Source organism: Tiliqua scincoides, chromosome 4, assembly GCF_035046505.1.
Source record: "Tiliqua scincoides isolate rTilSci1 chromosome 4, rTilSci1.hap2, whole genome shotgun sequence".
In the NCBI taxonomy this organism is placed as follows: domain Eukaryota; kingdom Metazoa; phylum Chordata; class Lepidosauria; order Squamata; family Scincidae; genus Tiliqua; species Tiliqua scincoides.
In genome coordinates this window covers 15831887-15853639 of record NC_089824.1, presented here as the reverse complement: position 1 = coordinate 15853639, position 21753 = coordinate 15831887, and the positions used below count along the sequence as shown (strand labels likewise).

The 21753-nt window shown below is 43.5% G+C and overlaps 1 protein-coding gene, 1 long non-coding RNA gene and 1 pseudogene across 3 annotated transcripts in view; 1 reads left to right on the top strand and 2 right to left on the bottom strand.

Annotated features, from left to right (window-relative positions):
* Nucleotides 1–20135, top strand: part of DEPTOR (DEP domain containing MTOR interacting protein) — a 63737-nt gene extending 43602 nt beyond the window's left edge. The window contains exons 7-10 of the mRNA XM_066624783.1: nucleotides 1322–1456; nucleotides 5579–5649; nucleotides 7435–7539; nucleotides 15522–20135. Of these exons, the coding sequence (XP_066480880.1) occupies nucleotides 1322–1456; nucleotides 5579–5649; nucleotides 7435–7539; nucleotides 15522–15650 (440 nt within the window). The 3' untranslated portion in view covers nucleotides 15651–20135. The remainder of the gene's footprint in view (nucleotides 1–1321; nucleotides 1457–5578; nucleotides 5650–7434; nucleotides 7540–15521) is intronic.
* LOC136648655 (uncharacterized) lies at nucleotides 3176–12391 on the bottom strand. Of its 2 annotated transcripts, XR_010794342.1 has the most exons (6): nucleotides 12175–12391; nucleotides 9963–10117; nucleotides 8158–8262; nucleotides 7337–7370; nucleotides 6907–7235; nucleotides 3176–4382 (listed from the first exon to the last, which is right to left on the bottom strand). It is a non-coding gene; the product is annotated as an uncharacterized lncRNA (long non-coding RNA). The 2 variants fall into 2 exon arrangements; XR_010794341.1 differs by having other exon boundaries at nucleotides 6907–7370.
* Nucleotides 17438–17554, bottom strand: LOC136650261 (5S ribosomal RNA; annotated as a pseudogene).
* Nucleotides 20136–21753: the final 1618 nt, after the last annotated feature.

Genomic DNA, 21753 nt, shown 5'->3' with positions numbered 1-21753 from the left:
GATCTGCAGATTTAACTTACAGCGGGTTCTGAACTCGCGTTGGACGGCCAACTTGAGTTCCCAAACACAACTGGAGGCGTTCTCTAGTTGCGTCTGAGAGCTTTTCTGTGTGCGGCCTCTGCAGACCTCAAAACACCTCCAGACACGACTGGAGAACATATCCAGTTGTGTCTGGAGGTAATAATGGACCAACCCATGGATTTTCTTATCCACAGGTTTTGGCATCCACGGGGCGGGGGTCTGGCAATGGATTCCCTGTCGATACCGAGGTTGAACTTTATTAATTTTTGTAGCAGTCAGTCATGAGTTTAGCTGCAATCCTATACACACGTAGCTGGGAGTAGTGTCCATTGAACTCAGTGGAACTTAATTCTAAGTAGATGTGTAGGATTGCATTGTTAGTATCAGAGCCAGTTAAGGCTCAGCCCAAGTGTATGTGATATAGAGAGAGAGAGAGAGAGAGCTCCCAAAGTTATTTGCATCTATAGGTGCTTCTCTCCCAGGGCAATTAGCAACTTCAGGTGCCTGATCTGAATTGGGGTCATGGTTCCAGGATGGATCATGCCCCCCCAGCTACTTTTTAAAAAAAAAACTAGAAAATTGGGTAACTCAAATGACACATGTATCTTCAGAGCCTTAAAACAAGTTTTGTTGGAGCAGAAACTCATGTTAAATTCTTCTCCTTGGGTTTTATGCAATGTTTGCCCTAAAAAAGGACATTCCACATGCAAAACCTTGGGAACTGGAATGGTTTTAGTAAATTATTTTTGCTCATACATGTTTGTTACTGCTGATTATAGCAGGGTGTTACCTTTCCATGCTTAACTGAATCCTTGTTTTCCATTTATCTGGGTGGGTACAGATCTCTTCTTAATGTGGAAGATAAGCACTTGTAATGTGAATGAACACTCAGGCCAATGCAGGTTTTCCATTAGCTTTGCTGACCGATTTAAGCAGAACCTGTTCATGTGTGAAAGTACCCTATAGAAAGGTGATTCCAGACTTAAATCCAAAATTGGAGTAATTCTGATAATATAAAAGCAGAGCTAGAATGGACTTAGGATGCTCAGTGGGAGAAAGAGAGCAAAATGTTTTGCTTATTAAACAAAATGTATGCTGTTATGCAAAGTGGGATCACTAGAGACGCCAAGTTGCACCAGAAGCTCTCTGTTTCTCCGGAGGTGCTGTTTGAAATCTGCCTAATAGGGAAAAATGATCATCTGGTTGTGATATTATGAAAGAATGCATGTTCTTTGAGAGAGCCTAGGTAAGAATAATTGTATATATTCTGTATGTATATATTTCTGTTTGCTTTGGGCAGTGAGTCCTACCAAGGAGATAAAGATTGTCTCCGCGGTGAGACGGAGTAGCATGAGCAGTTGTGGTAGCAGCGGGTACTTCAGCAGCAGTCCAACCCTCAGCAGCAGTCCTCCTGTACTATGCAATCCCAAATCTGGTAAGAGTGCCAAGAATATCTTTGTTGGTGGATGGTAGAAGGCATGCAAACACACACGCCTGCCTTATCAGAACAATGAAAATGAGTTACCAGTTTTAAATTGATGCTTAGAGCACTTTAGAGTAGTGTTTCTCGAGTGTTTAGCACCGGGACCCACTTTTTAGAATGAGAATCTGTCAGAACCCACCGGAAGTGACGTCATGACCAGAAGCGGCATCATCAAGCAGGACAATTTTTAACAATCCTAGGCTGCAATCCTAATCCTACTGGGACTTACCCAGGAGTAAGTTCCATTGACTGTCATTGTTAAAAGCATATACTTAGTGGTCTGTTAAAAGTACAGAACTGTAACATTTCCCCGGATGCAGTCACATACCATGGTAGCATCAAGTTTAATATATTAAAAGTAAAATATTAACATGAATGGGAACCAGCCTGAAAATAGTTTGAGACCCACCTAGTGGATCCCGACCCACAGTTTGAGAAACACTCCCTAGAAAGCAGTGTCCCGAAGTGGCTGACTATTGTGGAACATAAGATCAGAACCATAGGTATAGATTTAGATGAGTTCTATGCCATTCTGTTCTGAGGAACATTGTGTTTTTTCACTTGCTAGATTTAATGTTTTACTATCAGAATTCCTGTTTGGTAGATTTAGCGGGAGGCCTTATTCCGCTAGATGCTGCTCCCATAATCAGGGCTGCACTAAAACTCTCCAGCATATGCTACTGCAGTGCCCTGTATAGGATGATATCAGAGCCTAATACTTAAACCCGATTTTAGTAGACAAGAAGGAATATCCTGATGATGTTAAAATACAGCATTTGTTGAATGATGTTTCCAGCAATGTAACTGAGAGGGTGATGGTTTATTTACAGCAGATGGTGGCAAAAAGAAATAAGAGATAACACCTAACTGACAGTATATCTTTATGAGGTAAATACTCTAACCTCCTTGATCATCATATAGCCTTTGTATTAATATTAATTACCTTAGGTCCACACTTGCTGCTGCTGCTGCTGCTGTTGTATCTGTATTATATGCCAATAAAGTTCTGTTTGAGTTTTTTTTGTTTTTTTTTTGAGAAACACTGCTTTAGAGAATGCTGATGGGATTTGGGTGCTGCAGCTCATTCAGAGTTGAGCATTGTGACATGATGGTTCTGTGAACTAAACTATCCCACTTCAGACTGAAGGCGGACAACTGAATGTTGCATGGTCCTTCATTCAGAAAAACCCACCAACCCACCCCTTCCATAAAAATTAGCATGCTGGATAGCAAGTGAAACTGGAGCCTTCCTTCTTGATTTGCTAAGGTTTAAATGTGCAGAAGTGTTTAAATTAGGGAGCATTCAGACATTTGAGTTCCCTGTCAACCAGCTGCCAAGGCCTAATTGAGCCACAGATACACTGAACAAGGTTGTTACCGGGTGAGCTCTAAGACAATGGTACTTGAGATGGTGTCCAGTGGTACGCGCAGGACCACCAAACCCCCACTGCCTGGCAGCAAAACCAGCAATGCAATGTGACAAGCAGCAGTAGAAGTCTTGGCTTAGCAGGCAGAGCTCCAGCGTGCACTTTTTGCGCACTTGAAATAGTCCTCTTGTCCATCCTAAGCCTCTTACCGGTGTTTGTCACATTGTGCCTGGTCTCCCATTCCAGAAGTAACTGGCAATGTCATCATTGCCAATTACTTTGGTGGTACTCCCAATTGGTGGACCATTGCGAGGTAGTACAACAGGAGACAAATGTACAGAAACACTTCTCTAAGACATGTGTAATGTGTGCACATATGGGAAATCTATTATGTGCAGGGACTGAGTGCAATGACTCATGGCACAACTGAACCAAATGAGGAAAATGGCAAAGATGTGGATGCAACAAAATGTAGCTTTTACTCTGGGGATAAAGATATAGTAACTGAGAAGGGGAATAAAAAATAATGCAATGCAATATTCAGAATAATCTGTCACTCTACTAGGCCCTAAATATCAGCAGAATTAAGCATGCACTGATTTTGATTGTACCTCTTGGAGCACCACCATGGTCTGAATTCAGCAGCGTGCAAACAGAATTCTGAGCACTGGCAGCCAGGGCTGGCCCAAGACATTTTGCTGCCTGAGGTGAAAGGCAGGATGGCACCCAGGCTATGTTGCCAAGCATTGCGGGCTCCTAAAAAGACTTTGGTCTTCAGCCTTTCTCCAAGGAGTTCAGGATTCCTCCATGCTTTATCTTCAGAGGTAATCTTTACAGTAGTTGTGCTGAGGGTTGGTGACTGGGCAGAGGTCATCCAGAAGATGATCGCCAACACATGACAATCACCAACAGCTCCACCCCTTCCTTGCAGGCTGCCTCACACTCAGTCAATTAGATGGCTGGGGCTGTAGTTGGGAGGTGGGGCAAAGATGGCTAGAGCACAGGTGCAGGGTGTGGGGCATTCATAGCAATCTGCCACTTCCACCAATCCACCCCTGAAGCAACTGCTTCGCCCTTCCTCATGAGCACGCTGGCCCTGCTGGCCACTGTACGAAGCAACCCATGTTTGTGTCTCACAGCCACAGTCATATCTTACCACTGATCTTTAAATTAACCCTAAATCAGTTAAAAATCCCAAGGTTTTTGTCAATTTCAACTGGCTTGTGGATCAAGTCTGTAAGTCATCTCTATCATTCAGATGCAATGGCAGCAGGGGAACCACTTGACTTTTACTGAAACAGGGCAGCATGTGAAATGGGAAAGCAGCAAAATGATAAAGCTATGTGTTGTTAAGAGGAATTAAAAATACTTTCAGCTGTTGCTTTACTCCATGTGCGACAAACCCCTGTTGAACAAGATCAAAGCGTTCAGTGTTCAAGCTTGTTTTTTTCTTCTTAAGCAATTTCCTGCGTCTCCAGAAAGATGAAAGATCATCCATTTGTGCAGTTTTCCTGAAATTAAAAAAAAAAGATTATTAAGAAAAATGCCGTTTTATTTGCTTCAAAGGGAGATTTGAATATCAAAGAGTAATCTTTTGCTCTCTTTTCTCACATCAGTCTTCTGTGATGTGTGTTGAAAATGGCTCCAGTAACCCCAAACCATTCATCTTTACACATGAGACAAAACCCATCTCTGAAGAGCACCCAAATGGCCCTCCTGGGGCTTTGATAAAGAGAGTCTTCACAGAGCAAGAATGGCCTGATTGTTAGTCATGTATTGCATGGGTTCTGGACATTTTTTCCCTTATGCTTTCTTTTTCTTCATACTTCAGTTGCGGGGACATTGTGTTTAATCACAACACCTCGTCTCCAGGAACACGTGATGATTCCTTCCCACCCACCCAGCTTGTGCAATTGTTAATGCTTTGTACAATGTTGGGCAAAAGTGTGTGTGACATCAACAATGGTGTAAAACACAATTATATCTCCCCCTCACCCCCCTCATTGCTATTTTGTGAACTTATAATTACAGCCCAGTCCCACTTAACTCCCCACGCAATGTTGCGGTGCCAACACCAGGTTTGCGATTCTGGGTTTGCAGAATAATGTAAATGGGAAGTGGAGTGAAACATGCCAGGAAGAAATTGTGGATAAAAAGAGATGCTTTCTTTTTTCCCCTCTGCCAGCTTGCTTCTCTCCATTCCCCCATCTGAGTGCCAAGACTGAACCTGTCTGAACCTACTCTGTAAGGTGGTATAAGCATCTTGCTACCTTCCAGAATAATAATAATAATGAAATAAATGTTCGATTGTAGGCAACAAGCATATTTTATGGTGATAAATGCATTCTGCTCTAATATGCTCCCGATTTCACTGATGGATGGTCTGGGTCATCTCTAGCCTGTAGGCATGTGAATAATAAGTACTTCTTTGTAATAATGCAGTTGAGTACCAAAAAGCCGAAGAAGTAAAATTGATTTATACCTGCTATGGTCTGCTCATAATGGCATCTGCTTTTTAGTAAATTATTTTAAAATTTATTACTCATTTTTTTTATTTGCAATATTTGTAGGCCTCCTTTCAGCAGAAATCTGGTCACTGAGGTTCAAAATGATACAAAGGTTCTGGAAAAGCATTTGATTCATTTCCCACTGCTGACCCTGTCAAAACCCGACATTTATTTAACATCCTCCTTGTGTGTCTTCGCAGTGTTAAAGAGACCAGTGACTCCTGATGAACTTCTGTTGCCCGGAGCTCCGTATGCCCGAAAAACTTTCACAGTAGGTCTCCAGTTCACATGTTTGCCCTCAGTTATGTTGTGCAATAATTCTTGGGGTATTTTGATCAGTTGTTCACTCAAACATTCTTGCCATGGTAAGATCTCTGTCCTACTTACGGTCCTGAGATCTGTGCTTTTAACATTTTCAGTTATAGGTCATAATATGACTGCGACAGAATTTAGGGCTTAGGCTGTTTACTTTCAGAGAATGGCACAGAACTCATCTAATTCGATTGGAGTCAATAGTCTGGCCTATAAATTGGACTACATTATATTTGTTTATAACATTCTTCTGCTGGGAGGAGGGCTCTTCTGATAAACTGCCAATGGTTGACTAATGTTTCATTAGCAGGAGCTAAGCTAATGGTAAGGAAATCAGCTGATAGCAGATCTTTCTTGAGTTTTGAAGGAGGTAACCATCAGTGGAGAAAGTGACACCCTTCCAGCTGAGGGGAGGGAACAGAAAGAGTGACAGAACAGGTTGTTTGCAGATCGGAAGACAGAGATTCAAAGATAATAAACAGAGCTTTTTGCTGGAATCAGCTGAAAATGAACTGTCAGTCTGGGATAGCTGCCCAAGTTGCTGTCTGAAGTCCCCTCTACCTTAAATGAGTGCCTCCACCTATTCTATTTGTATGTTTGCAAATAAAGCAAATATTGCAAAGATGCTCTAACAGCCCAATCCTATTAGGCTGTTCTACAAAACGCTTTGCAACAGTGGAAGAGACTTCCATTGTTGCAAAATAGCTGCTGATGGAGTGCTCGGTTGGCTGCTATTTTGGGAGGTGGCTGCTGTAGGTGACAGTACTCCTGGTTGGTCATTGAAACTGCCTACACCTGCCAGAGCAGAATAGGAAGGGGCAAAACAGAGCTGGGAGGAGAGAGAAATGGGTGACAGGGAGGCTGCAGGAGGGGGTGGATCCGGCAGCAGTGGCATTCACCAGATCCTTTCCCCTTTGGCAGCAGCTCCCTTTGTCTCCTGAGACTTGCAGCAGCAAAATCACTCACGCAGGTCTGAGGAAATCTATTGTGGAGTGGATGTTTATGGAGGGGTAAGGGGATTTACCCAGTGACAGGTTTATGATAGGGGAAGACCACTAACTTGGAAAATAAAATTGTGCTTAACTTGACCTTTCATTCCAGGGAGCAGCAGGAGGGTATTTTGTGTACCCTTTTCCCATATCCACACAGGGCAAGAGACCATAGTAAGAGACAGTTCTTAGACACTAGTGATTATTGCTAGTCTTTGTTTACTTACTTTTTACAGGGGATCTACATGATGTTGTCATCAGATCATTATTCTCCCGTGTTTCTTGTGTTCTTTTTTTTTCCTTTTGGCAGGATATAATCCCAGCGTAAAAGAAGCAAAAACAGAACAGCAGCACCATCTCCATGGGTGTAGGTCACCTTAGCTCTATTCTGCCATCAGAGGGGTGGTTTTGACATGTGGAGTGCATTTCCTGTAGTTCAGCCTTGTTGCCACAGTTCACTTTTGCACCTGTGCACCCCTTCACTACCACCTTCCAGGTTATCATCAGTGCCACAGCATAAATCTTGGACAGTTGTCCTGTTTGGTTGATGGGAAGCCTGCCAATACAGAGAAAAAGCTGGAGCAGAATCACCTAATTTATTAATGTATTTGAGAATCTTTCAGTGGGAGTCAGGCGATGCTGCGGATTTTGTCATACCTGGCTTAATGCAATTGCGTGGTTTTGTTTTGCTCTTGAAACGATAAGAAAAACAGAATTGTTAGAGTTTCATTGTGGCATCCTTGTTCCCTCTCAAGGTTGTAGGTGATGCTGTTGGATGGGGATTTGTAGTGCGTGGGAATAAGCCTTGCCATGTTCAAGCTGTGGATCCTAGTGGCCCAGCAGCAGCAGCAGGAATGAAGGTAACTTTAATTATACAAGTAGAAAAATAATGCAAGTATAATATGTCAGAGAAGGGAAAAAAACCTGTGCTGACATGCTCTCAGGTCTGCTTCATATGTGACAAAGTCCCTGCATAGAAAACACTTCCAAACAGGTGACGATGCGCAACCCCAGCCAAGGCCATCCCATGTGACTTGGGAGCTGTATGCTACTTCCAACCAGAAGTGTTTTTGCATAGGAGTTCAGTCACAATTTGAAGTGGCAAGTGACTCTTCCTTTCCCATTGTGAGTTTCCTTAAAAATTAGGCTTTTTCAAACTCAGTACAGCTGTAACTGCTAGTAGTGATGAGGAATCTGTTCTGCTCTAAGGAACTTTGTCTGCCAGGATTGTTTGGAACACCCCATTAAAGAGAATTTAATGCAAGCAAATTTGGCTAGGATGAAAAGGGCAAGGATTTGAAGATCTGCCAGAAGTTGAGCTTTTTGCTTTCTGGAAGAATCCTTGGCCCTGAAGCAGGCTTCTTTTTTCTTCCTTGAAATGCACCCAGAAGCCTACTTATATCTGGATGCTTGCCACACACTGGCTTTGTTTAGAAAACTCACAGTCCTCATTCTCGCCATGCACCACACATCCTTACTTTCTTCATGCTTCTGTTCTTTGCACCCTGCAGACCAGGCTCTTAGGGCAGGACTTTTGCCTTCCAGCTCAATATGTGCATTTGAAGGGTCCCTGTTATGTAAAACTGTAAAAAAAAAAATAAGACAGCACTGCACATTCCATTTCACAAGGCGGTGGCAAGACTTCTCCCAAAGTCTTTAATCTTAGTGAATTCTGGAGAGAGACCTAAACCAGCCATTATGATAAAGGGGGAAATTGACAAACCTTTGCCCATTGACAGTGTTAATTTATAGAAAAAAAAGATATGGCAGGGCTCAGATCTGTCTTGAAATACCCCCCTCAACAGGAAGACCTTCCCCTAATTTATGGTGTTTACAGATTCTATGTAGGAATTCACTTTTGAGAGAACTGCACTCTGCACTTGCTCGGGGGGCATTCATAGCTTCTTACTTCATACAGTCCATTGTGGACCTTGGCACTGGAAACGGTGTTGAGGCCCTAGTGTTCACTGGCACAAATTAACCCTGTGTTTATCATTGATGGTGCTCCGTGTCCTCCTTTTTCCTTTCTTGGTGCTGCAAATGGGCTTTGCTTTCAGAGGAATTAAACAATAGAAGCAGACATTGACAGCTGCATGCTAGAATTTGAGATTAGAAGGAACTATGTGCACTCTCTGGTATCTTTAGTGAAAACCTCAGCATGAGCACCTCTGTATGTGATCTATTGAGACCAAAACAGTGCCTCAACGAGAATACATTTAATTTTTTTTTTTTTTTACTAAGTAACAGCCATGGAAGTGGAATCTTGACCTGCAGGATTGGGGGCTTTAACCCTTGTCTCTCCACCATGATCTGTGTTGTTCTTAGGGGTAGACACAGCGCTAAGTTTTGCAGGGTACCATGTAAACCATGTAAACTGCCTCTCCCCTTCGCCATTGGAGCCATTCTGGGCAGCAAGAGGAAAGCTGAGGAGATGTCTCTGCGTTAATCTTGCCACTCAGAGTGGTTCCAATGGCAAGGGGGAAGAGCAGCTTACATGATGCATTGAGGTGCCCAGCAAAACTTAGCACTGTGGCCCCCTCTGGGAACACGACTCACCATGATAGAATTCCCTCATAGCTGCTGTTTGTTCTGAAAGTTCCCATGGGTGCCAGTGAGAGGTTTCTTCCTGGAGCAAATAGGAGCGTCAGGGGATCTTCATCCAGATTGGGACCACAACAGAGAGAAGTGGTTAAAGATCTTTCTGCCCCATCATAACCCCAGACATCCCCCCAGCTTTCCTGTACAGCTGTTAAGTAACTGATAGTTAAGTGTGTCAGAGTTCACCTGACTGAGACCAAAGTGAGCTGCTGTTCGCCATAATAAACAGTACTTGCCCAGGCAGACCAGCAGTTCCCATTTTTACCTTCCACAGTTGGCTGCGTATTGGGTTAAGTGGTTGGTGTAAGGTTTGGATGGGCAGGTCTGGAAAGGCCATTTTCCTTCCAGGTTCTCAACAGCTCTTTGGAAATAAGTGAAGTGTGAACTGACAACCCTTGTTACCTGAAACACCTTTTAGGCCTGGGCTTTGTATTCCTTGACTGAAACTGAAGTGGGGTAAATATTGACACAGTGATAACATTGTGATTGGCACAAACACTGGCAGCGTACTCCTACACTCCTCTGTGCTGAGCTCACATCATGTACTGATTACACAGAAATAGACAGGATAAGGCCTGTTCTCGATTACCAGCTAGAGAACTCTGAAACTGCCTGCTTAGGATTTAGTTTTGTGCTTTTAAATCTCAACCTGTTGCTGAAGATGAAAGTTACTGTAGTCACTCACAATGAAAAGCAGAACTGCCCTTTCTTTGGAAGACAGAATAATCAGAGCTGACGACAGACACCTCTCCTTCCTTCTCTGTTGTCTTAGATTTTTAACACACCTCAATTCTTTCTTAAAACTGTGTCGATTTTCCTTGATCTGCTCCTTGAAATAATCTAAAAGGTGAAAATGAGAAATAGTGCTGATGTAAGAAGACCTTTGCAGTTGAGTCTGAGGACTCAAAAAGGTAGATCAGACACATTAAACTACCCTTTAGTTCCACTGGTTCCCAACCTGTGGTCTGTGGGGTCCTCAAGACCCTGAGAAGTGGTCTGCGACTCTCAGAAAAAAAGAGCCTTTGGTCAATTCCCACATCTCGCAGAGTAAGCACTCCCCATGAGACCACCAGAGAAGGTAGAGAATGGGCTACCCACAGCTGCAGTTGGCAATGAAGTGTCCATTCTCCTCCCTACTCCATGGGAGAGTGCTCATTCAGGAGATACTTCTCCATGGACCACCAGAGAGGGCAGAGAACAGACTTCCCATAGCTGGCAACTAAAGCGGCAGTTCAGACGTCTTCTCTGTAATGAAGAGATCTAAAAAATCTCTAATAAATCTTCTCTAGTTATTACACATTTTTGTGTGCTGGGAGTAGGGAGGTTGTGTGTGGTCCATGACCTTTCCAATTTTTACCTCAGTGGTCCACGGGGTCCTAAAGGTTAGGAACCACTGCTTTAAAGTCCAATCCTATCGACATGTTCCTGGGAGTAAGCAACATTAACTCTAATGGGACTTACTTCTGAGTAGACACGCATAGAATTGGGCTTATTAGTCAGTTCATAGCTCTACACCTGTTGGGTTGAAAGCAATGTTTTCCCAATAGGATTTTTTTTTTGCCAGCTCTGAGTATGTGTGTGTGTGTGTCTTTGTTGTTATCTCATTTTCACCACACAAGGATTAAAAGTCTAAAAACCATTTAGGTAAGACAGTGCTTGGAGGCAACCTAGCTTAGGAATGCCCAAGATCCAAGGGTGAACTTGGTCTGCTTGGTCTTGATAAGTCCTGGGCCACGACAGCTGTACCCATTCTGGCAGTGGTAAAGCTGCCTTGGTTTCGGCTGCCAGCATTAAACAGAGCGGCACTTGTGTGTTAATTCAGCCTGTAAATTCCAGCCTGGGCTACAGCCCAATTACAACTGGGCTGCACTGCCAGACAACACAGCTGTAACCTTTTCCCCTTTTGGAGCATTTGCTGGCTACTGAAAATAGACAACAGGTCTTGCTTGAAGAATGGGAATGAGAACCTGAGTGCGGGAACATTAAATAATGCGTTTCTGAAACCTGTACGTGAATAATGCTGTATGAAAGCCCATTTCCTTCAACCTTTGCTGTCACACTTGTGTAAACAGCAGCAGCAGCACCCCCCACAATGCTGCTATGCCATTAACTGCATGCCAGGCAGCAATTCTACAGGTGCAGCTTTTTCTGTCATGGAGCTGCTGTGATAAGAAGAGCTTAAACTGTTGCATTGTCATTTCGATGCTCAAAGCCCTATCAGCATTCAGAAGTGGTGACTATGGAGCCAATCCTATCCAACTTTCCAGCACCTGTGCAGCCACAGTGCAGACCTGAGGTAGGGGAACAAATGTTCCCATAACTTGAGGAGGTCTCTATGACTGCCTCCTTACCACAGGATGCAGGCCACACCCCATTGGCACAACTGCACTGGCACTGGAAAATTGGATAGGATTTGGCTCTGTGCCACTAATCTAGACAGAGACCAACTGAACACAAAATCCTTAAGGCTCAGTTTAAGATGCTGATATGCCCTACAAATTCCAAACAAGTAGGACCTAAGAGTCCGCTGCCTTGTCAGTGCCCCCATGATGCTTTTGGAAAACTTTCTCACGCTAAAAATATTTCTATTCAAACACATCACAGTGTTTACTGGGTTGTTACACATTGATTGTGTTTACAGTGAGTACTTCTCTTTCTTTGTCACACATTGCTGAAGAGACAAGCCAGTGTTCCTTCAAATGGTGGCTTGGCAGATGGAACTACTGCAGCCAGAAAAGTCAGAAAGCAAAGTTTTGCATGCATTATCTTCCGTCTATACATTTCCTCCCTTTTGGGATCCCAATAAATCTATGAAACAGGATTGCACAAGCTAGCTAACTTCAGTAGATGGAGTTTACTGTAAACATTTTACCGCTAAATGAGCCTTTTATACCTACAAACAGGTTGTTTTCTCTCTTTTTCCTGAAGCATATGGCTCTTAATACCTGTTTATTTTTCTTAGTAAAGTCAGCAATTTCCAGGTAGCAGAAGTAGTAATACAGGAGTGTTCATCATTTCATAAATAATGGTGTGTTTTTTCCCCCATCACTGCTAACTGAATCCTCATTTCTAGAAAACATTTTCTAGGAAGTCTCTAATATGACACTAGGCCGGCTTTCAGCTCCTCAAGACTGAAAGAGAACATTAGTTCACTGGGGATATAATCTTGTTTATGCAAGAGCTGGATCTTTGCCTGCACCCGCACCACCCACTCTTTAACCAATGACACTCCAGTTAAATGTGGTTGTGTTGTAAAGAACTCGTCCTTAGTAGGAACGTTAAACAAAAATGGAGTAAAAGATTTCTGGTTCAGGGCATGACAATGAGCCCCTGTCCACAAATAGTTTCACTCTTAAAATAATGAAGTAGAAAGAAGCTGTCTGCATCAGCGCCAACTCCAGGGTGGGTGGGGAGAGGGCTTTGGTGAGCACCCTTCCTTCTTGTTGCTATTACTTCTGCCAATTCATTTGCTCTCTTGCTGGCCTTAGTCCACATAGCTGTCCCATGGGAGGGGGTAGATTTATGTTTCAGATATATGGTGCATCCCTTAAAAATCTTCTGGCTCAGTAACTTGGCAAATGTCTGCACTGAACTCCAGAGACAGAACATTTGATTAAGTGTACGATAACATCTTCTGGGAACTTCTCAGGGAGGGGCAATTGTACTCTCGGTTCAACCTTGATTCCCCATTCAGACTCCACACATGTGCTGATAGCAGAACAAGTGTCTTTGTCAGGTCTTTGGCATCCCAGGCCCTGAATTGTTGTAAGCCAGGATGTGGCAGGAGGGGCCTTGATGTCCAGGCCTGGTATGAAATGTAAATTAAAGGAACAGCAGCTGCACTGTCTATGTTGCTGATGCAATCAGCTGCACCTGTTGCAGGTGGGAGTTATGTGACTCTGGGAAGATGTGTGCAGAGTCACGTAGGCTATGGTGGAGTGGTGCAATGCACCACTGGACAGCCAATCAGAGTGGGTCACAAGACTGTCTTGTGACTATGAGGTCGCCCTACTCTGATTGGCTGACCCCAGTATATATGGGGCAAGCACAGACACCAAGGTGTGGGTTGTTGTGGTGGACTTTCTGCTTGCCGTGCTGCTGGTTTTGGACTGCCTTCTTGTAACTGGGACCTGCTGTATCCCTGACTTCTGGACCATTTGACTGACTACTCTTCTGCCTGCTCCTTTTACCAATGCCTGCTTCTGCAACAAACAAGCCTATGTCTGCTTCTTTGGCTCTGTTTGGGATCGCCTGCTTCTTGTGCTGTCTTCCTACGCTCCCCTCCCGTGCCACTCTGCTATCTGGAAAGCAAGGGCTATCCTCCCCTGCTGACCTGACAGTCTTGAACAAGGTTATATGCAGCTCCCTAACGGGGCTCTTAGCACATGCTTGCTGAAGGATTTCTCTGGTTCAAGGGAAGAGTAAGGTGGAGTCTGGGCTGCGCTTAAGGGTGCAGCCTGGAGGCTGGGCTGCGCTGTGTTACATTCAAGCCCAGTTCTGTGCACTGTCCCCTTAAGGACGGTGCACAGGACTGGGCTTGAATGTAACACAGCGCAATCCAAGGTGCATGATTGTCTCAAAGCCAAGGATGGAGCCAGACAATTTGGTAAAGCTGATAGAGTGGTCCAATGCAAAAGAGGTCAAGGCTTCTATGACTTTAACAGTTGGGAGAAGCTGGAATCTTGGCCATGTAGAGTAAGAAAACCATCTTAGAGGGTGATGGAGAAGGGGAAAGCAGCAGTGCAGTGGTCCTTCCTTCATCGGAGTTCCATGTTCAGATTCCAGCTGCACAGAGTCACAAAGGAGGAAGGAGTCTCCTCCCCATAGTAAGCTAGGCACTTCTTGGGTGAAGTGAGAAGACACTGAAGTTGCAGCGCAGTGGTCCTTCTTCCTTCTTTGGGGGGAGGGGGTGAGCTCTATCAACATTCTGGATTCCTAGCTTTCTCCCCCTCCATTGCTCAGCCTAGACATTTACAGGTACATTTACTAGGCAGTGGGAGGGGGCAAAGTAACATTCACAGTGAACCTTAGCACTAAGGATCCTCTTTGTTTAGTTCTTGCTGACATTAGAGATTATTGTTTGGTTCACTAGGATTGGTTAAGACTTGCCCCAAAGGTCTATAAAATGAAAAAGTGGTTTGGGGTGGTTCCAGGGAGATGTTGCATCCTTCCTGACCTTTGCCAAGTGCTGCAAAATTCCTAGCCCTAAAAAAGAAAATCCTCACTTGAGCTTAGCTCATTGTGCTTGTTAAAGTCAAAGAATCCTTGTAAGAAGGGGTTATTTTTATGTGATGGCACTCATTTGTTAATGGGTAACTGTAAAATTGCAAGTGTGCTTGGCATTTTATATTAAAGCAACACTTCAGTGATATGGAATATCCCACAGGTGGCGTGACTTTGGCTTCGCATGCCCACTTTCTTTTATATGCCTCCCATCCTGAGATCTAGCTATTGCTTTAGAATTGCAATGCAAAGTGAATATTCTGGGTCTATTGACAGTGTTTCCTTTGAACCCTCAAAGGCAATGTGAGGTTTGTGCTTGGCGTGCAGCAATCCACTCAAACACTCTGAGGGAAAGTTTAGCAGAACACAGCTTTTTATTGCTGGTACCAAAGTAAGGCGCACTGAGAAAGTGCTCAGATCATGTGCAGAGTGTAGGCTGGATGCACCCAGCTTTTATACCAGTTTTAAAGCAAAGAAACAAGGAGGTCTAGTAACTTTCCACTTTCACTGCCCAGTCTCCCTCTCTCTGGCCTGCCCTCCACACTTTGCCACAGTGAACTTGTGCTGCATTTGTTAGATAACGGGTTTTACTCTGACTGGCTCCATCTGGTCTCCGAGGACTAGGTCATTAGGGAGTCAGGCACTGGATCAGGGGTGGCTCACAGCTTCTTCCTAACAAGCATTTTAGGACAGAGTCAGTGATGGCGTTACTTTGGCTATAGATTAATGAGGACCCTTTAACCCAGGCATCACAGTTAAATCTCTTGTAGAATCAGGCCGTAGTGCAGTGGGTTTAGGATTCTTTGCAAGAAGCCAAGCAACCAAAGCTGTTAAGTGGTCCACAAGAAATTGTCCAGTGATCCATTGATAAACCTTAGTCTACCTTCTGCCAAGCCCTGGTTTATCCTGTGGTAGCAGTGAGTTTTCAAGCACTTTGCCACATTCAGTACCTGGCCATTGACACTGTGCCTTCTAGCCTTATTAATGGTGTATTCTTGCCTCTGTTTTTCTTTCCTCTTAGGTTTGTCAGTTTGTAGTCTCCGTAAATGGGCTCAATGTTCTCCATGCGGACTACAGGACAGTGAGCAATCTCATCTTGACTGGCCCTCGAACCATTGTCATGGAAGTGATGGAGGAAATAGAACCTTGAAAAGGACACTTGGTACACCGTGGACTGTGAAAACAACTCAGTTACGCAGGGGGATAAGATCATGCCTTGCCTGAGAAATCATTTTACCTACTAGGTATTTTCCTCGCCTCTTTCACAATGATAGATCTTCTGCCGTCTACACTAAGACAGCATCTGCACTTGTGATCCAAGGTCCAGGTGCGCAGACCACCATGCACTCTCTGTTTTAATGCTGTAGGTCAGCTGCATAAAAGGGATGGAGGCAGCTCAGGAGATTTGCACTACCAATGGGTCTGACTGCACTGCCACTGTCTGCTTCACCTCAGGAATCATGACTGTGTGAGGTTTCCCAGAGCCATATCATTGTTGCTTTTCTAATGAATAATTTTAATCCCATGAAAATAGAGACAGAGTAATTTCGGACAGCTTTTGTTCTGGGAACTGGAAATCCTTCAAGCAAAATATATAGATGGGTGTAATTTTATTTTAGAAGCAGAGTGGCATGTAGCCTGGACAAAATTCAAACCTTGTACCGAGAAAAATCAATTTCTGCAGCCTGAATAAATTATGCAAATGAAGCAAATGTACACCTAACTGTGCTTCTTTTGCACAATTCTGTTAATTCTGCTAATAATGGAGCTCGGCCATCAGTGTTTAGGGGCCACACTAGAAAAGACATCCAATATCTAAATTTCTGCATGCATATACCAAAGCTGAAATTTGCCCAGAAGGAAGAACCTACAGGTACATGTAAACTTTCTCCAGGCAGGCAAGTAGCATCTCCAAGCTGTGTGTGATCAAGGACAGCATGGGGGAAAAGGCTAACAACACCCTCTGTTCTGGCACTACAATCAATTCTATCCAGGGGGCCATGGCAGCTGCATTCTTCAGAAAAAAAGAATATTAGTCAATCCAGAGATCTCCTGCAGCTCATCTAGTTTGGCCTTTGGTCACCCTGCAGCTTCTAAGGTATGGATGACAATATCATCCAGGTTTTGATGACATGTTTTAAACTTTCCTTAAGAACCATAAAGCCTAGAAACCTGTCTTTTTACAAATGGATTCTTTCTGTGCTTATTAGCATACTTTGCACTTGTTTAGCATAAGTGTGGAAATGTGGATGACCAAGTGGTCCTGGCCTTTGGAAACAGGCTAAGGGCCCAATCCTATCCAGCTTTCCAGTGCCAATGCAGCCGCAATGCAGCCCCAAGGGAACAAATTTACATGACTGCCCACCACCACCACAGAAGGCAGCACATGCCTATTGGCATGGCTGCATCTGCGTTGAAAAGTTGGTCAGGATTGGGACCTAAGGTAGGATACTTGCCAGCAGCCAAATCAGAAAGTGTTCTATGTCTTGATTTACTTATCTGTTATGAGGACCGGCGCCAGGCTATTTTTCATCCTAGGCAAAGCCAACTACTTGCACCCAGCCCTCCTAAAATTGCCAACTTCAGTTTTCAAAAACAGAACAAAAACATCTTGTTGAACAAATGAAAAGCACAAAACTCAAAACGGCTAAATTTATTTTGAATTGCAAGAATACATCAACTTTGTCTTTCTCAAATACAAAAGAAAATGTAATAGCAGAGAAATGATTTTGAATAATCTTGTGAACTGTGATGTTAGAATTCAGCAAGTGATGGGAAAGATCTGAAACCTTGGAGAACCACTAGAGCATTGAGCATGATGGGACAATGGTTTGACTTTATGTCAGGCAACTTCATATAGAATTCACTGCCACTGGCTTTAAATTCATGGAGGATTTGTCTGGTTGGCAACCTTCAGTCTCAAAAGACTATGGTATAAGCCTACAGCACCCGGTATTCCCAGGCGGTCTCCCATCCAGGTACTAACCAGGCCTGACCCTGCTTAGCTTCCAAGATCAGACAAGATCAGGCATGTGCAGGGTAACAGTTGCTGTCTATGATCAATATATGCTCCGTCCTGGTTCAGAGGTACTATATCTCAATGCCAGATGCTGGGGAGCAATGGCAGCAGGAGAAGGGTCTTGCTTTCATTTTCTTCTTATAAGCCTCTTGGAGATTTGGTTGGCCATTATGGCAAACAGGATACTGGATTAGGTAAGCCTTTGGCCTGTCCATCAGGGATCTTTTTGTGTTCATGAGTGACGACTTGAAGGGAGATCACTGGAAACCTGCTGTAAACTGCTCTGACATTTCCAAAAGAATAGCAAAATTTAAAATAATAAATGTTTTACCTGTGGGCAAAAGATGAGCAGCCCAGGATACTTTTTAATGTATGCATTAGTCTTAATGTCCTATCCAAAACATGGGAATGATACTGACCTACCTCCCAGCATTGTTGCGGTGAGTATGAAAAAATCCTTAGGACTAGCACAATAATTCAGTGTGCCTTTGCTGACTGAGGCTAGAGTCCTATCCACACTTACCTGGGAGTAAGCCCCATTGACTATAATGGGATTTACTTCTGAGTAGACACGCATAGATTGGGCTTTTAAGCAGCTTTTGCATTGTCAGTTTTCTAGGCATGCTCCTTGGCATAATGTTTTGACAACTCTGAAATGGAAAGGAATAAATGCATTTTCAAAAGGAGTGGCTTGACTGTCACAGGGTTAGATAAGAGTTCTGCTATACATGTGTCCAAAGAGGACTCGGTGTTCAGTTTGGATGAGATGAATGGACCTGCTGAAGTGTCATTTAGCAGCAGTTGCAAAATGTTAAAAGTGGTGGATGCTGAAGACAAGCTGCATTAAAAGTGCTTTGGACACTGTGGGATATGTCTTTGCTTTTAAAAAAAGGGCTGAGCTTTTTTGTAAAATTTATCAAAATCTTTATTTTGAGAAAGAATGTACCTTGGAGTCTACTTTATAGCCACTCTTGTAAAATAAAGTTGGAGCCTGGCATATTTTGGGGGAAGCATTTTGAAATCATGATTGATCATCATGGCATGTACACTCTTCCCATTTCAGCTCCGATAAACAGGGTTTGCAAGATTCTGTATGGTTCAACATATATATTTGGCTAGACCTGTTTGATTAAATACCTCCCCCAAAAAGTCTATTTACATCAAGGAAAGTGAATCCTCAAACCACTTTCAGCTCCTAAACAGAACTGGCTGTAAATCTGGGAGCTTTATTATGGGAGCTTTATTATATGTGCACAGTATCCACCCCAAATAGCACAAGAAATTGCACATTGGTATATAACTCTGGATGTTAACAAGGCTCATATGTTGTTAACAGACTTGAGGGCTAGTGACATCAGCTTCACACACTGACTTAGGGCCTAATCCTATCCAATTTTCCAGTGTCAGTGCTGCTATGCCAGTGGGGTATGCACTGCTTCCTGTATTGGGGAGGCAGTCAAGGTATGAGAATATATCTTGAGCAGTATTACAGAATTTCTCAAGGTATGGGAACATTGATCCCTTACCTCAGGGCTGCATTGTGGCTGGACTGGTGCTGGAAAGTTGGGTAGGATTGGGCCCTCGCTTTCACTTATGCAATTGACTGACCTCTCTCTTCTCTCCCATACCTGCTACCTGAAATGGAACAGTCCAGAATTCCATCACCTCAGTTCATCACCTCATTGTTTACAACAGTGATTTTTCAACCTTTTTTGGTTCACAGCACACTGACGAGGTGCTAAAATTGTCAAGGCACACCATCAGTTTTTTGACAATTGACAAGGCACACCATACTGTTGGTGGCGGGCTCTCATCCCCCAATGGCCCTACTGACCCTCTCCCAAACTCCCGCGGCACACCAGTGTGCCATGGCACGGTCGTTGAAAATTGCTGGTTTACAATGTTCATAGTGGGTCTGAGGTAGTAGAGTTCAGAGGTGGTAGAACGGACTGTACCAGTTCAGGCTGCAGGTGCGAGCTTATGGATGCCAGCTCTCTGTTTTTCCCTCTCTTTCTCATTTAATTCAGTACAGAATCTGCACTAATTTCAGTGGCAATTAATTGTATTCTTTGCAATGTGAAAAAGCAAGCTCTGTTTTGCGAAGACATCCATACTGCAACAGTAGAATATTTTCGTGTGTGCTGCCTGTTTATCTAACCTCAGTCCTGGTAGCTTGTAAGCAAAGAGAACTTCAGTCAGCTGCCTGATATTTTGCTATCTGTGCAATTCAATGAAGTATTTGCACTTGGTATAGTCCCCACAGAATTCTAGTAAAGGAAATGGCACAGCGGAAGGCAATTTAATTATGGATAATGCATCTCAGGTTTTTTTTTTTTAATTTCCTTAAAATGCATAAAATCTAACTGATTTCTTCATTCTCTAGATAATCTTTTCCCTAAACTCAGCTTGATTCTTGTCTTTTAGTGTAGTATCATCTCTTGGCTTGCTTAATATTCTCCTGCCGCTTCTCCCTGTTGTTGAGACCGAACATTAAAAAGAAATGAAAACTGGGTCACAATTTAGCTTTGCAGAGCAGTACAGAGAGCTCTTGAGACCTTTGAAGGCTTGGGTAGGAGGAATGTGTGCATAATTATGGAGCTGAGTACACTCGATTCACCAGTCTCTCTGGAGGCCTCTGGGGAGGAGTTTCCTTTGTGTGATAGCAGCCCTCAGGTTCTCTCAGGTTCCTCTTCAATCCAGGTGGTATATCTTCCCTGCTGCAGGCTGTAGCAGTATTACAGAATTAATCATTATTCATGTTTTTAATGTATGTGGCACCTTTCCCACTATGTAAGTGTTTCAAGCTTCTTACATAAAATAAGTATATATTAATAGAAACATAAGAACACATTAAACTCCATTTAAATCTGGTTTTATAAAAGGGAAGAGGTGATGGGGGGGGGGAAAGACACACATGCAAGCATTGTTTGTCTATTATGGAACCCACCTCCTTTCCAGACCTACAGCCCAATCTTATTGGGCATTTATGCCAATGGAACATGCATTCTGTCAGCTTTATGGCGGTCACAAATGCCAGAACATGTGGCCTAGCCACTTCTGCAAGCGGTGAGCATCCAGCTCCACATGAAGATGAACGGCCATGCAGAGCCCATATCAAGATCAGGGCCACAATATGGGAGAAGGGAGACTTAAGCTTTCTCTCCCCCCCCTTTGTAAGTCCTCCCACCTTTGGCTATAAGGAAAAAGGATTCCATTGCTACTAAAGGATTATTTTTCCCCATGGCAAACAGCAGCCAATGGGGGGGGGGCAAAGAGTTAAAATCCTCTGAGCCCTCAGTGTGGTCCTGACCCAAATCATGGCCCTGCACAGCTATTCGCATTCAATAAATCAAGCATGATTGCCTCAGTCACATGTTAAACGTATCATCTACTTTAGCCCCTGATTAGAAGAACCAGTGTTCTACTTCTCTTCCCTGTCCTGCTAAAATTAGACTTCTGCATTGTGGACCATTTGCAACTTTCAAACCAGCTTCAGCTGAAGATGGACACTATAAAAAGTGGCTTAACCAGACTTTCCTGAGTGCAAGGAGACCCCATCTTCCTGCTCTACCTTTGAAATGACAAGAATACAGAACAGTGAATGAACACTCACCCAGCCATCAGTTTTGTGCCTCAACCTCATGCTTCAAGAGAATAACCACCTTTTGTACTTATGGGAGCACTACATGAATTTGCATGCATTTATCTGTTTGTTGGTCTCATTAAAAAAAAATAAAATTGGTTTTTACATATGCAAAATAAAATGTGAGTGGCAGGAGCATGTCTTGATGGCATTGCTTGGGGCCAGTCAGCACTGTGGACAGCCAGCTTCTGCTACAAATGTGCATAAATTTTGTTTTTGGAGAGGCAAAGTATATGTGAACACAGTGTGGGCATTTCCAGAGCAGTTCCACCTCTCAAAATATTACTCCCGGCTATATCCTGCAAAAAGAGTTCCGCATACAGCCCATTGCTGTGTTCTGTTCAAGAGGTTACCAAAGCAAGCATGATGACCACAAGTCTGTGTACTCCAGGAAGTGGCACAGACAACCAATCAGAATGTACCTCTGACCATAGCTGCCACCTGAGCATTCAGGACAAATGGTGGGTTTGAAAGCACACCCAGGCAATGTGCCTGATCCTTCAACAAGAATATGATTCCAGCCAGAGAGGTAAATCCATCTTCTCAAGATCATTTAGATCAATTGTCATAAAAACATCTGCCTCATCCAGC